Source organism: Aspergillus wentii (genome assembly GCF_001890725.1).
Source record: "Aspergillus wentii DTO 134E9 unplaced genomic scaffold ASPWEscaffold_2, whole genome shotgun sequence".
Lineage (NCBI taxonomy): Eukaryota > Fungi > Ascomycota > Eurotiomycetes > Eurotiales > Aspergillaceae > Aspergillus > Aspergillus wentii.
Window position 1 is genome coordinate 2,087,544 of NW_024467833.1, and position 14,021 is coordinate 2,101,564.

A 14,021-nucleotide genomic window follows, 5' to 3' on the forward strand; every position below is an offset into this window, starting at 1 on the left:
CTGGCTCCGGCTCCGGTTCAGGTTCAGGTTCAGGTTCTGGCTCAGGCTCCACTATCTCTGGCTCAGGCTCTGGTTCAGGTTCAGGTTCAGGTTCGGGCTCTGCAGGCGGTTCAGGTTCAGGGGGCGGCGCGAGATCTTCTGGCTTGGTGGGAATCGGAAGACCTCTCTTAGCCAAAGACTTCTCGCGTTTCTTGCGATCCTTTGAAGATAAACTAAAGAAATTATTATAGAGCGGATCCTCAGGGAACCTCCTGATTTCTGGCTCTGGCTCCAGTTCGGGTTCTGGTGCTGGCTCCTCCCGCTCAGGTTCGGGTTCAGGTTCGGGTTCAGGTTCGGGTTCAACTTCAGGGACAGGAGGCGGGGGTGGGGGTGTTTCATCCCAGTCGTCCTCAAATGCGTCTGGGAAGCTTCCTGGGACAGACTCTCGTGAAACCTTCTTCTCTTTGACCGGCTCAGGTTGGACCTCTATAGCTGGTTCTTCCTCAGGTGGAGGTTCAGTCGATTCTTCCGGCGGCGGCGCAACATCCTTTTTCTTTGTCTTAGATTTCAACTTGTCCTTCTTCGTTTGTTCGACCCTTTCAGCAAGTGACAGTTTTCCGGATGATTTGGCTTTGGACGTGGCGGTCTTTGTTGGCGGCGCGTCTGGCGCGTCTGGTTCGTCAACAACTGGCGCGATCGGCGCTTCCGGCTCCTCGCCAACATCAATGAGCAAATCCGTCTCAGGATTATTCTCAGGCTCTGGTTCCGGAGCCTCTTCGATCATTTTGGGCGTTTCCTGCGACTTCTTCTTTGATGCTTTGGATTTGCCTGTCGCGGCTGCGCCCAGTGTCGCCCAGAAGCCCATGGGAGCTTCCTTTTTGGCTGTCTTCGCAGGCTTAGAATCATAGTCATCCCAGAGAGGTTCCTCGGGTAAATCTTCAGTTCTAGGCTCAGGATCCAGGCCAAGAGATGGGGGAGTGGGTGCAGGGGGCGGGGGTTCGTCCGGGATCTTGCTCTTCTTCTTTTTCTTCTTGTCCTTGGAAGAAGAACCCCAAACTCCACCCCAGCTTTCATCAACGGTCTGTTGGGGAACGGGCTCTGGTTCAGGCTCGATGATTGGCTCCGGTTCGGGCTCAGGCTCAGGCTCAGGCTCAGGTTCTGCTGGTGGTTCAGGCTCGGGTTCAGGTTCAGGTTCAGGCTCTGGCTCAACCACAGGCTCCGGCTCCGGTTCTGGAGCTGGTTCAGGGACTGGCTCAGGCTCGGCTCCTGGTAAAAACCCATTAGCATCAGGTATTGGCAGACCTTTCTTTTTCAATGACTTCTCCCGTTTCTTGCGATCTTTCGATGAGAGGGTAGTCCAGTTGTTATAAAGAGGATCATCTGGCAATACAGGAACCTTAGGTTCAGGCTCGGGTTCGGGTTCTGGCTCTGGTTCAGCCTCAGGTTGTGGCTCGGGTTCAGGTTCTGGCTCTGGCTCAGGTGCTGGCTCGGGCTCGGGCTCAGGTTCAGTGACCTTGACCTTCTTCTTTTTCTTTTTCTCAGCCTTTGGCACACCCCAAGCACCCCAGTCATCGTCGGCTTCTTTTTGGTCAGGGACTGGCTCTGGTTCGGGTTCGGGCTCGGGCTCCTCAACGACTGGAGTCGGCTCCTCTTTAGCAGCGTTTTTCTTTGACTTTTTGTCCTTTTTCTTTGTCGGAACATCCCATCCAACCGACCAGTCATCATCGGCAGGAGCAGGATCAGTTGCTGGTGGTGGCTCAGTGACCGGTTCTGGAACAGGATCGGGTTCTTCGATGAGAAAGTCGTTGACTGACACGCCCTTCTTTGTCTTCTTGTCTTTACTAGACGGGACGTTCCAACCCCAGTCTTCATCAACATTCTCCGCGGGCTTCTCTGGCTCTGGTTCCGGAACGGGCTCGGGCTCAACCTCAGGTTCGGGTTCAGGCGCTGGTTCTTCAACGACAGTTTCAGGGAGCGGCGCAAGATCCTCTGGTTTGGTGGGAATTGGGAGACCTCTCTTAGCCAAAGACTTCTCGCGTTTCTTGCGATCCTTTGAAGATAAACTAAAGAAATTATTATAAAGTGGATCTTCAGGGAATCTCCTGACTTCGAGTTTCGGCTCAGGCTCAGGTTCTTTCACAGGTTCGGGCTCGGGCTCTGGTGCAGGCTCTGGTTCAGGCTGTGGAGAAACCTCTTCAACTGCTCCCTTCTTCTTCTTTTTCTTGTCCTTTTTGCTGGTCGTGGTAACTGCTCCCCAGTCGTCATCTGCTGCCGGGAGTTCTGGTTCCTTCGGCGGCTCTTCAATAACAGGTGCATCAGCACCTTTTCCTTTGTCTCCCCATGCACCCCAGTCTTCCTCAGCGGTTGGGGCAGGTTCAGGTGCAGGGGAAACCTCTTCGACTGCCCCCTTCTTCTTCTTTTTCTTGTCCTTCTTGCTGGTTGTGGTGAATGCTCCCCAGTCATCTTCCTTCTGCTCTTCAGGAGGGGGAGACGCATCTTTGTTTGCATCGCCAAAATCGCCAAAATCGAACACGTTTGGGGTTTTCGAACTGCTCTTGGACCATGGGTTCGTATCCTTTGCTTCTCCGGCATCACCACCGTCAAGAGTGTCGAGCCCCCACTTGTCGCCGGTATTCCAATCTTTGCCCCATCCACCAAAATTGAAGCCAGCGCCTGCGGGAGGTGGGGGAGCATCAAAATTGAGATCCAACTGTGCTGCGCCGCCGCCGTCATTCAAACTGACGTCCTGAAAGCCACTTGAGGGTGCATCTCCCGCATCGGGTGAAAGCAGGTCAACCTATACAACAGTTAAACAAGAACCTCGTAAGATGTGATATAGGTGAGAGAATAACCATACCTTTCCCTTCTTTTTGTTCTTCTTTTTCCCGGTAGTCGCGAAGCCGGCCCAGGAGTCATCACCTCCAGCATCCTCAGCCCAGCTAAGATCCTTGGTGGCGGCAGCGGCTTCATCGGCAGCTTTTTGCTCTTCGTCCTCCTTAGCCTTTCTCTCTTCCTCTTCTCTAGCCACCCTCTCTTCTTCTTCTTTGGCCGCTCGCTCCTCCTCTTCCTTGGCTAATCTCTCATCCTCCTCTTTCTTCTTCTGCTCCTCTTCCTCTTTCTTTTTCTTCTTGCTCTTCTTGCTCGTGCCTTCATCCCAGGCATTCCAACCATCGTCGCCGCCATCTCCGCCGCCGTCTCCACCACCACCGGCGCCATCACCGTTACCATCATCTCCACCATTGTTCCCATCGCCGGCACCGTCGCCGGCACCATCCCCTGCACCACCTGCATCGCCACCGTCTCCGCCACTTTGCCCTTCATCAGGGGGTGGTTCTTGCTTTTCTTCTTCATTCGGAGGTGGTGCACTTGGAGGCTGTGCTCCACCCCCTTTCTTGCCCTTTTTCTTCTTACCACCATGCTCTCGAATACCGGAAGGGTCATCAAAATCGATGAGTAGCTTTGATGATTTAGCCGTGGGCTCCTTCTCAGGCCTGGCTGGCGCCGAATCATCTCGGATCAGGTCCTTCTGCCGAGCCAACGGGGCTAACGTAGAGTATTCGGGAGGGAGGTCATTAACCGCATTTCCGTAGGATGGAGGCGGGTGGTCATAGCCCTGGGGGTGCAAATCGATGGTTCGATCTAGGTGAGTATCTATATTTTGTCCAGACTACGGGGATGAGTATGATGTATTCAATATCAGATTGCGAACATACCATAGTATTTACAATTAATTTAGTTTGAAATGCGAGATCCGGTTTGCTCTGCTCATCGGGGAAGAACCGGGCCTTTTCTGCCACATATTTCAGGTCCTTTCCTTCGACGGCATCACCCCATGCTTTCACGGAGGGTGTATAAGCAAAATCATAATGGTGAATGATGCGCCAAGCATCCATGCTGGATGGAACAAGCCAAAGACCGTAATCTTGCCGGTAAGTCGACTATAAAAGTAGCATGGATAAGACTCGGTGCCGATTGAGGCGGTTCGTCCCGTGGACTTGCGACGAGCAGGGTCTGATGATTATTTTCGACACGATGAAGCTAAAGAGATAGTACAAGTAAGTGTTAGAGAAACAAAAGCGCAAACCTATAATGACACAAGTGCGGAGATGTTAAGCACTTTGGAAGTAAGTAATGGTCGCACGGGAGCCGATAAGCTAGGTAACCGCGATATGCGAAAGAGAGGAAAAGGCGAAAGTAAAAATGAACACAAAGAGTATGAGGTTGAGAAAGAAGAAAAAAATTTCAACGGGAAGCAAAGGTAGGGATAAGACGAGAGGCCATGGAGATCATGGGGCGGTGGGAAATAGAAAAATGTAATGCTGCTGGAGATTGACTAGGAGGGAGCGGATCGGAGAGGAGGGACTGGCTGGGATAATGGGACGAAGGGCTGAGGAATGCGGGCCAAGGTAGCTAGGAGTTAGCTTTTTCTTGCTTTTTTTTTCTTTCTTCCTTTCGAGTTTCAAGCGTACTGGATAAAAACCTTTCTCTCCCCCTCGTGCGTGTTGATCGGCGTATCTATTCGTCTAGCACCAGTAAAAAGAGGTGGCTGGGATGGTTGTAGCCAACGACAAAACAGTCAGGATGATCTGAATAGCCACATCCAATTAATGAACAATCCAGGATGCAAGAGAGGGAGTCACGCAGGCACAACACGGACGACAAGCCAACTGCAGTTCCAGCGCGGAATGTCTGGGGTTCGAAGGGGATCGGAGGAAACGATCCTATCGATAACGATCTTCCCCCTCCTGTAGAATGCCTGGTGATGTTGGATGGAGGGGAGGTGGAACAAGGAGAGGGGGTCGCAGGTAACGGTTGTGTCAGTGATGATGGTAAGAAGAATAACGCCAGGTATTCAAGACAATAATTCTCGAATTCGAGGCAGATATCAGGATGTTGATGTTGTTGTTGTTGTTGTTGTTGTTCGTCGTCAAGTGGGGGTAGCTGGACGAGGATGGAGAATCACCCGTCGGGACCAGCCACTGGTTCCTTGGTTGGGGATAAGCTATCAACAAAGGGCAATAAGACAGGCAATTAAGAAGAGGAAGATCAAGGAGAGCTCATCGACTGAAAAAAAAAAGCTGGGATAGTTGGATACTTAGATACAGCTATCTGACTCAGTAGACTCAGCAACCACCTGGTTGACGCAGCTCCATCGAAAGCAAAAGAAAAACAATCAACCATCTCCACTACATAGTACCGTACAGTAATCCTGGACGCTCATTCGAAACCATCGGGCAGCATCAAGACTATCTCTCCATCTTCTAGAAACTAAAAAATCCAGACCTCGGACATAATTAGTCTCCTATTCTCCTTTGGCTTCACCGCATCGAAGGCGACGATGCTCTGCGCCTATGGGATCTCCTGAACGGAGCCCCGATGACAGTTGGCCAACGGGCGTCCCCGTGCTGGACTGTGGATGACGCTGCATCTCACATTCCGTAACTGCATGCATTGACAGTGTCTGTCTTGGATACAATTATGTGTACTTTTCATGTACAATGTATGGAAGGGGGGTTCTAGGGTGAGAGATGATGCTCTTTGCATTACTCTACGCTGCACTCTTGCCTTGATACTCGACATTGATGATGCTATTGAGGTAAACCCACATACTGTATACCCTTTGACTCATCTCAACTCTGCAGGAAACCCCCATAGTCCACACCCACTAATGCCTCATGCCCAATTCATCGAACAAAATGGAAGGTGCGATCTACACTCCAATAAAAGAGTAAACATACGTCAATTCTAGTCTAGATCCACTGACAAATCCCATGATGCTCAGGGCATCCGTTCTGTTATCGTGAAGCACCACCTCCACTGAAACAGCCATCCCAGGGGTAATGGATAGCAACACAATGACTCACCCAGGTAAAGGAGAAAAAAACCTCATCTACTCCATACTCCCGAAAAGAAATCAGATTGACACATGCAATCATTATCCACCAAATTCAAAAGCAATGGTTGTCAACTTGCCAACAAATCACTCCCCACTTCAAACTTATGTAACCATATCGATCTGAACACCGTCAATGGGAGACTCGCAACTGCAATTGTCGAATCATGACTATAAAATCGCATTGTTTGTAGACACCTGCTCTTACATGCGTCAAGTATCTGCTCCCTGCATTGATAGAATGTGATATTCCAACAAGTTCTCAGGATAATAACCTGGGATCGTATACTACCACATTCAAAGGTATGCAGGAGTGGCCCATGCTTCCCTTCTCACCGCTACTCCGGGCATATTATTAGCATCATGACTCAACAAAGCCTTGATAATGCTCGATTGTCATCTGCCAATTTAAAGCCCGAGGACAAAAAAAAAATCATTACCCCTCTTTCACTGCATTGCTATTGTCTGTAGCGGCTTGGTTGCTTTTAAATGATGATCAAACAATCAGTAGCCAGGTTTCAATTACACTAACCTACCATAAACTACATTGACGAGAGACATAGAAAATCCATAATCCATAAAATACAAGGACTCCAGTCAGAGAGAAATATCAAGTGCAAAACTCAACCATCGAGAAAAAACCTAATAAAAGAAACCCAGCTGGTCGACATAGGACTCAAAGTGAACACCATAATTCTCCCTATAAAAACAAACCCCTAAGAAAGGAAATGAGAAAAAGGAACTATTCAAACATGTCTTCCTAAGAACTCTCAGACTCCGCGTTTTGGGTAAACGGAGCTTCTGTGCCATAAACCTCCAGATGCTCTTGAGCATAACGTTTCCGGTCGGCTTCAGAGATTTTAACGTATTTCTGGGATATCTTGATTAGTGCCGGCCAGTATAATTACAAGAGACGGAGCTGTAGACTAACCTCTTTTTCCGTATCGGTCATAGCCCGCCATTCTCGTGCGATATGGCTGGTAATATCCTCGGGCTTCAAGTGTTTAAAGTCACCACCTGATACACGGTCCGTGTAGAACGCGATGTATGCTGTAAGAGGTCGCTTGACTAATCTGTCATCTTTCAAAGGACGCATATATTTGCCCGTGATCTTCTCAAGTCTCTCTCTGGCGTGGTTGGCCTCCTTGATTTGAAGGGGCGTATGGGATTTGATCCATTCTTTGTAGGCAGCGGCGTTGGCAGCTTTGTTCAACTCCGCTTGCTGGGTAAATTTCTGAACGAAATCGTGAGTTTCTGTCTCAAACAGGGGGGAAAGCACAGGGCTAATTGGAACGAACCTCATCTTCTTCTGGGGTCACATTCCGGGCACCTCGCACGCCTTCCTGGAATACCTCTGTACCCTTGAATTTAGATCTGTCAACACCCACCAGCTTGTCTTGAACTGCCAGTGTCCATTTATGCTCCGAAGCTTTCTTGGGCGGTTGTAGCGCGGTCTCCTTCAGTGTCTTCAGTAGCTCTCTCTGCTCTTTGACCTTCTTGGCTTCTTTTTGCTTGTCGGTCAATACCTTCCTCTTCTTCTTCGGCTCCTCCTTCGTAGAGTCCTTCTTAGCCCCACTCGTCTTAGATTTTGCCGTCTTTCCCGACTTCTTTTCATCCCCGGCAGCTTCGGTTGCCTTGGGCTTGGCCTTTCCGGTGCTCCCCTTGGGACGGCCAACAGTTGCATAAGACTTGATCAAGCCTTGAGATACAGCTCCAAACTGATATTCAGTTCTCGTAATCGGGTTCGCAAAGCGCCTGCCGGCAGCTAGGGACACGCGCCTGGCGTGACTATGGATGGCGGCCACACGAGTAGGACGAGAGAAGACATTCCCGAGCTGAAGGTGACGGAGCACAGCTCCGCGCTGGGCGATATTCAGGGGCATTGTTTCCAAAGAAGAGTGTGGCTGCAGATATAGAGTAGATGGTAAATTTCTCCTGCAGGCCCAGCTATTGTTAGGTCGCCTATTCAGCTGCAAGAGCTTGTCGCAGGGGAGCTCCAGATGAATCCGGGAGGTTGGACCGTGTCCGAGGCCCGTTTTGGTGTTTCCGTAATGGGGAAGGTCCAACACGTGACCTCTATTGATATCATATCTATCACGTGATTGATAGTTTCGGTGCGGTGCCTTTGGGACTTGATGCTTAAAAGAAAGACGGGCAGCTGTGCGCGCCGCGGCCTTTCAAATCGCCACCATCTCATCATCACACCTTTATATCCTACGAGTCTATACATTTCAAGTCAATGGAAGGGTAATAGACCGTCTCATTATCCTCCCTACGCATTCGAGTTCTTTTGAGTCTTAGTAATACTCACTCATCGTTGGCCTGCAACAATGGCTCGCCACGGGGATACTCGCTCACCATCACCTGTAGGCAGCACATACTCGTCATCTAGACGAAGTCGCCGAGATGATGATCGCTATGAGAGGAGCAGGCGAGATGATGGACGGGGCCACCGCAGATCTCGCAGTCCTGACGTATGTAACCCGGTTGCCCCCAAAGACATTCAGATTCGAGATATGCAGCTAACCGATACATTTCCTATTCAGAGGCGATTCCGTGACCGCGAACGCGACCGTGATTCATACCGGAGACGTGAACGCTCGCTAGACAGACGCGACGATTATCGGGACGAAGATAGCTACAGACCGAGCCGCAGAGACCGCTCTCGTGACCGACGTCGATCCAGAGACCGTGATATTGATCGCGATTACCGACGGAGAAGTCGCGACAGAGATTTTCGAAGCAGGCGAGATGATTCCCGGGACAGAGCTCGGAGAAGGACAGACGATTCTGCTGATTTGAAATACAAGTCTAGACGGGACGACAGCCGAGACCGTGCCTCGAACAGGGATCCTGCTCCGCGGTCTCGAGAGGTACGCATCATTGATAAAATAGTATTTGATTGCGCTAATCAAGCTTTCCAGACGTCTAAACCAGCTACCCCAACAACTCCCGCCGCACCGACAGATGAGGAGAAGAGAGCCGAACGACTGGCTAAGTTGGAGGCATGGAAGCAAAAGCAGGCTGCTGAAAAGGAGCGAAAGCAAAAGGAGCTTGCTGCATCTGGTGGAGCACGGAATATTTTGGAAGAAATTGACCGGAAGTCCGGTCTGTCACCAGCCGTGAACTCTCCCCAGTCTCCTGCAGTGCCAGTGAAGGAAGCTTCTCCTGTTCCCACTGGGAAGTTTGATCCAAAAGCCATCGCTAAAAATGCGGCACCAGCTGCTGCTGCGCCATCTGTCCTGGGAGTAGATGTTGCTGTTCCGCAGACTGTCAAAGCGTCCGCCACCTTCTCTTCTACGAATGTGCAGGCACAGGCTAACAAACCACCAGCCTCTACAAGTACCTCTTCATGTAAGAATTCACCCTTCAATTTTATCCTTGAGGTTCATCATACTGACAATGTTTATAGCCGTTTTGAAAGCGAGACGCAACGTGGGCGGTTTCGGCTTGGGAGCTAGACCTGCTGCCGATTCTGTTGAAAAGTCATCTGCAACCAAAACTCTGGGCTTCGGCGAGGAGGAATCTACCCGAAAGAAACTAGAGAGACTACCAACCCCTCCACTAGATCAGTCCGAAGATGCTAATACCACAGCGGATATGGTGGTAGAGGATGACGATGATGTGGATATGCAAGACGGGGGTACCGAAGAGGAAAATGCGGCTGCAGCACGTGCAGCTGCAGAACGGCGAGAAGAACGACTGCAAAATGCAGCTCTGACGACAGAATCGCAAGACGAGAAACAAGTGAACGGTGATGTCCAGATGAATGACGCATCGGAACAACCAGCGGAATCCAAGATGGAGGTCGACGAACCAGAAGAGGATGTTGATCCATTGGACGCATTCATGTCTGAGTTGGCAGATTCAGGGCCACCCAAGAAAGCTGTTGGTGCCAAATTCTCGAAAGCTAAACAACAACAGCCAGAAGCCATATTTGGTGATGAGAACGATGTTGACATTACCGCTGTCGGGGACGGCGATGCGGATGACTTCCTTGCCATTGCCAACAAGGCTAAAAAGAAGAAGGATATTCCAACAGTCAACCACCAGAAAGTGGAATACGAACCTTTTCGAAAGAAGTTCTACACTGAGCCTTCGGATTTGGCTCAGATGCCCGAAGAAGAAGTTGCCAACTTGCGTTTGGAACTTGATGGCATCAAAGTCCGCGGAGTCGATGTTCCCAAGCCGGTACAAAAGTGGTCTCAGTGCGGATTGGGAGTTCAAAGTTTGGATGTAATTGACAGGCTTGGATATGAAAATCCCACCTCCATTCAAACGCAGGCCATTCCGGCCATCATGTCCGGTCGAGATGTGATCGGTGTAGCGAAGACAGGCTCGGGTAAAACCGTTGCGTTCCTGATTCCTATGTTCCGGCATATCAAGGACCAAAGGCCTTTAGATAACATGGAGGGACCTGTCGGTCTGATCATGACACCAACTCGTGAACTTGCCACTCAAATCCACAAAGATTGCAAGCCATTTTTGAAAGCTTTGAACCTCCGGGCTGTCTGCGCATATGGTGGCGCACCGATCAAGGACCAGATTGCTGACTTGAAACGTGGTGCGGAGATCATCGTCTGCACACCCGGGCGGATGATTGATCTGCTCGCAGCGAATGCAGGCAGAGTCACCAACCTCAGACGAGTGACTTACGTTGTCTTGGATGAAGCGGATCGCATGTTTGACATGGGCTTTGAGCCTCAGGTCATGAAAATCATGGCGAATGTGCGACCAGACCGGCAGACGGTCCTGTTCTCGGCCACGTTCCCGCGAAACATGGAAGCGCTTGCTCGAAAGACATTAACGAAGCCCGTTGAGATTATCGTAGGTGGCAGGAGCGTTGTCGCGCCCGAGATTACTCAGATTGTCGAAGTTCGTAACGATGACAAGAAGTTCGTGCGACTTTTGGAGCTGCTTGGTAATCTATACTCAGACGATCAGAATGAAGACGCACGAGCATTGATCTTTGTGGAGCGACAAGAAGCTGCTGATACTCTGCTACGTGAACTGATGCGCAAGGGTTACCCTTGTATGTCGATTCACGGAGGCAAAGATCAAATTGACCGTGACTCTACGATTGAAGATTTCAAAGCGGGCATCTTCCCAGTTCTGGTTGCCACCTCTGTCGCCGCCCGTGGATTGGATGTGAAGCAGTTGAAGCTTGTCGTGAACTTTGACGCGCCGAACCACTTGGAAGACTATGTGCATCGGGCTGGTCGTACAGGACGTGCTGGGAACACAGGAACCGCAGTCACGTTCCTTACTGAAGACCAAGGGCGGTACTCGGTGGACATTGGCAAGGCTTTGAAACAGAGTGGACAACAAATTCCGGAACCTGTGCAGCAGCTGATTGACAGCTTTTTGGAGAAGGTCCGAGATGGGAAGGAGAAGGCCAGTGCCTCTGGATTCGGCGGTAAAGGTCTAGAGCGACTCGATCAAGAGCGAGATGCAGCTCGCAACCGTGAGCGGAAGACCTACAAGACCGGTGAGGAGGGCGAAGAGGAAGAGGACAAGGAAGAGAAGAACGAAAAGGCCAAGGAGCGGTTCAACAAGGTTGTTTCGTCGATACAGTCAGCCGCAGCACCTACGCCGGGCGTGCCCAAGGGTATTGATCTGGATGGCAAGATTACTGTTCACCGGACGGAGAAGGATCCAGCAGCAGCGTCCAAGAACCCGCTGGATAAGGTCGGTTCGGCAGTGGCCGATATTCACGCCCGTCTGAGTCGGGCTGGAGTCATGAGATCCGGAGTTCCCATTGACAACCGCGGGCCCGATGCTGGAGCGTTCCACGCGACTTTGGAGATCAACGACTTTCCTCGTAAGTTTCCCAAATATCTATATCTTAGGTCAGTGCTAATGTGTGTTCTACTCAACAGAGAAAGCTCGGTGGGCTGTTACCAACCGGACGAACGTGGCCAAGATTCTCGAAGCGACGGGTACATCGATTACGACCAAAGGAAGCTTCTACGCAGCGGGCAAGGTTCCGGGACCTACGGAAAATCCCAAGCTGTATATTCTTGTTGAGGGCGAGACCGAGTTGACCGTGACCAACGCGATGCGTGAATTGATGCGGTTGCTGAAGGAGGGAACGATGGCAGCGGCGGATAGCGAGGCCCGCGCACCGGCGAGTGGGCGGTATAATGTGGTTTAGACAAGACGATACCAATGATAGTCTGTATCATATTCGCATTGACACTTGTATAGCTGTTCTATAATGATATCACCCAAGTACACCAGTTTGCCAAACTCCAAGAAAAAACCAAGCAAAAGCAAGTACTCCGTATGCTGCTATATATCAATGCAATGCAATCCTGACCCAAAACCCGATATAATGTAGCCTAAATTAATCCCATCTCCTCGCGGTGGCAGCCCCATCAGCATCCCTAGCAGCCCTCTCCTCCCGACTAACCTGATCCAAGGTCTGCGTCTGCGTTTGTGCCTTTTGCGCAGCCAACTTCGTCCCCAGTTTCCCCCTTCCAGCGGTATTCGACTCGGCGCGTTTCTACACCATCAGTTAGTATCCATAGCAGCTATATCCAAAATCAGAGACAAACTCACCTGCGCAGCTATAGCAGCATTTGCCCGCGCCTCATCCTCACCACCACCTCCTCCACCGCCACCTGGACCATCACCTAACGTTCTCCCGGGAGTGCCCCAGTTGGCCTTTGCGGGGAGCGGGGCGCGCGGCCCGTTTGCGCGCTGGCCAGAGGCAGACGGGGCAGAGGCAGAACCGAGAACACGACCGGGTTGGGCGAAGGCGTCAGGTTCGTTTTTGGATCTGGAGCAGATGTTTCCCATTGTTTGTTGCTGCGCTGTGTTGTGATGGACTGGGATGGGATGGAGTTGTAGGTAGGATTTATGTTTCTGCCTGTAGTTATGTCTGTTTGGCTCGCGCGCGCGCGCTCTGGGATTGCGATGCGCAGGATGTTTGAAGATGGGATAGGGACTCGGGTATATCTGAGATGGAATGTAAGATGATTATTTCGGTTTGATTCGGATTGGTTGGTAGAGATAGGTTAATGAGATTGTTGATTAAAATAGAGCCGGTGGTAAGTGGACTTGAACGATGACGGAGTGACGATCCGGAGAAAAGGCGGTGCAGCACGTGGATGCCCCACTGGATAAAGCATCGTGTGCTACCATTTGTTCTGTTGAAGATTGAAGATCTAGAATGATATGGTATTACAGAGGAAATGATATTGAGATGAGTATATGAATATATATGTGTCTGGTTTAATAACTGCTGGTAGACAGTAATTGCTGTGTGGCAACTAGACTATTGAGATGTTGCAGCATAAATACATCAGTTAGAACTACTAGATAGTAATTGACAGCTTTAATGATACTAGGTATTATGTTACTACATTATATTATGTACTATTTGACTGGATATAATGCTAATATGACGCCATTCTACTCTACTATATAAGATCAACCGGTCATGGGTGCAACTATTCGAATTACTAAGTACAGTGCAGCAACAGTGGCGATATTACCTATAACCATTATCTTATATTATCAATACAGTATATTAAAGCATATTAAATCATAATCAAATGTAAATAATAGTAATATGTAGCATAAGTCTTCGTACTGTAATGTTGGATAAGGTATCCGTTTAGGGCTGGAGGCGGTCCGGTGAGACAATCTCTGGCAGAAAAGATAACCTCTTTTTATCTTTCATTCTTCTTCTTTCTTTTCTTTTGTTATTATTAAATCTGGTCATCTAAATTATTCTTCTTTTTAATATTAATACTGCTCTTTTTTATTGCTACTCTTTATATGATATAATATTGTATGATGACAATTGCTTCAACCTCATGGGCGATACTCGTCCCCAAGGTCCCCATCTCCATCTTTTCTTCCCCCCGTCCATAAGGTCCTCATCGCCTCGTCACTGCAGTTGATCGTCTATCCAACACCCTCAAACGTTCAATCCCACTTTCTCTCCTCTTTTCTTCTCCTCTCTTCTTTTTCTTTTTATTCTCCTCAACCCCTCCATCCAAGCTCCAAAGGTCCCCGTCTGTTCTGTTCTGCGTCTGTTTCTACTGCGGGCGGTCAACCGGACTCTCTCCTCTATTGCATCGGTTATTACTCCCACTGGTCGTGTGCACACTTTTCAGTCGCAGAGATTTGCATGACTCTA

At 49.9% G+C, this 14,021-nt stretch overlaps 4 protein-coding genes across 4 annotated transcripts in view; 1 reads left to right on the forward strand and 3 right to left on the reverse strand.

Moving 5' to 3' along the window:
- ASPWEDRAFT_48978 (uncharacterized protein) overlaps positions 1-3,872 on the reverse strand; it is a gene marked incomplete at both ends in the record, with an annotated part of 6,899 nt that extends 3,027 nt beyond the window's left edge. The window contains 4 exons of the mRNA XM_040837192.1: positions 53-2,277; positions 2,326-2,776; positions 2,837-3,592; positions 3,693-3,872. Coding sequence (XP_040692528.1) covers positions 53-2,277; positions 2,326-2,776; positions 2,837-3,592; positions 3,693-3,872 — 3,612 coding nt within the window. The remainder of the gene's footprint in view (positions 1-52; positions 2,278-2,325; positions 2,777-2,836; positions 3,593-3,692) is intronic.
- A 2,534-nt stretch (positions 3,873-6,406) lies between these two features.
- ASPWEDRAFT_65783 (HMG-box domain-containing protein) lies at positions 6,407-7,896 on the reverse strand. The gene is made up of 3 exons (XM_040838819.1): positions 7,171-7,896; positions 6,804-7,106; positions 6,407-6,743 (listed from the first exon to the last, which is right to left on the reverse strand). Exons 1-3 carry the CDS (start codon positions 7,753-7,755, stop codon positions 6,633-6,635), a joined length of 999 nt encoding a protein of 332 aa, XP_040692529.1. The 5' UTR covers positions 7,756-7,896; the 3' UTR covers positions 6,407-6,632.
- Positions 7,897-8,202: 306 nt separating this feature from the next.
- On the forward strand, positions 8,203-12,026 carry ASPWEDRAFT_48979 (DEAD/DEAH box RNA helicase; the record flags this gene model as incomplete). The annotated part of the gene is made up of 5 exons (XM_040837193.1): positions 8,203-8,346; positions 8,419-8,745; positions 8,797-9,226; positions 9,285-11,693; positions 11,752-12,026. The coding sequence occupies 5 exons, from the start codon at positions 8,203-8,205 to the stop codon at positions 12,024-12,026; spliced, it is 3,585 nt and encodes a 1,194-aa protein (XP_040692530.1).
- A 192-nt stretch (positions 12,027-12,218) lies between these two features.
- Positions 12,219-12,673, reverse strand: ASPWEDRAFT_168733 (uncharacterized protein; the record flags this gene model as incomplete). The annotated part of the gene is made up of 2 exons (XM_040830338.1): positions 12,219-12,377; positions 12,434-12,673. 2 exons carry the CDS (start codon positions 12,671-12,673, stop codon positions 12,219-12,221), a joined length of 399 nt encoding a protein of 132 aa, XP_040692531.1.
- Positions 12,674-14,021: the final 1,348 nt, after the last annotated feature.

Excerpts from the sequence above, each read along its gene's own strand:
- ASPWEDRAFT_65783 (XM_040838819.1), bottom strand. The coding sequence starts at position 7,755 with ATGCCCCTGAATATCGCCCAGCGCGGAGCTGTGCTCCGTCACCTTCAG. Across the intron at positions 7,107-7,170 it reads TGACCCCAGAAGAAGATGAG|AAATTTACCCAGCAAGCGGA; the intron begins GTTCGTTCCAAT and ends GATTTCGTTCAG. Across the intron at positions 6,744-6,803 it reads TGACCGATACGGAAAAAGAG|AAATACGTTAAAATCTCTGA; the intron begins GTTAGTCTACAG and ends AAGATATCCCAG.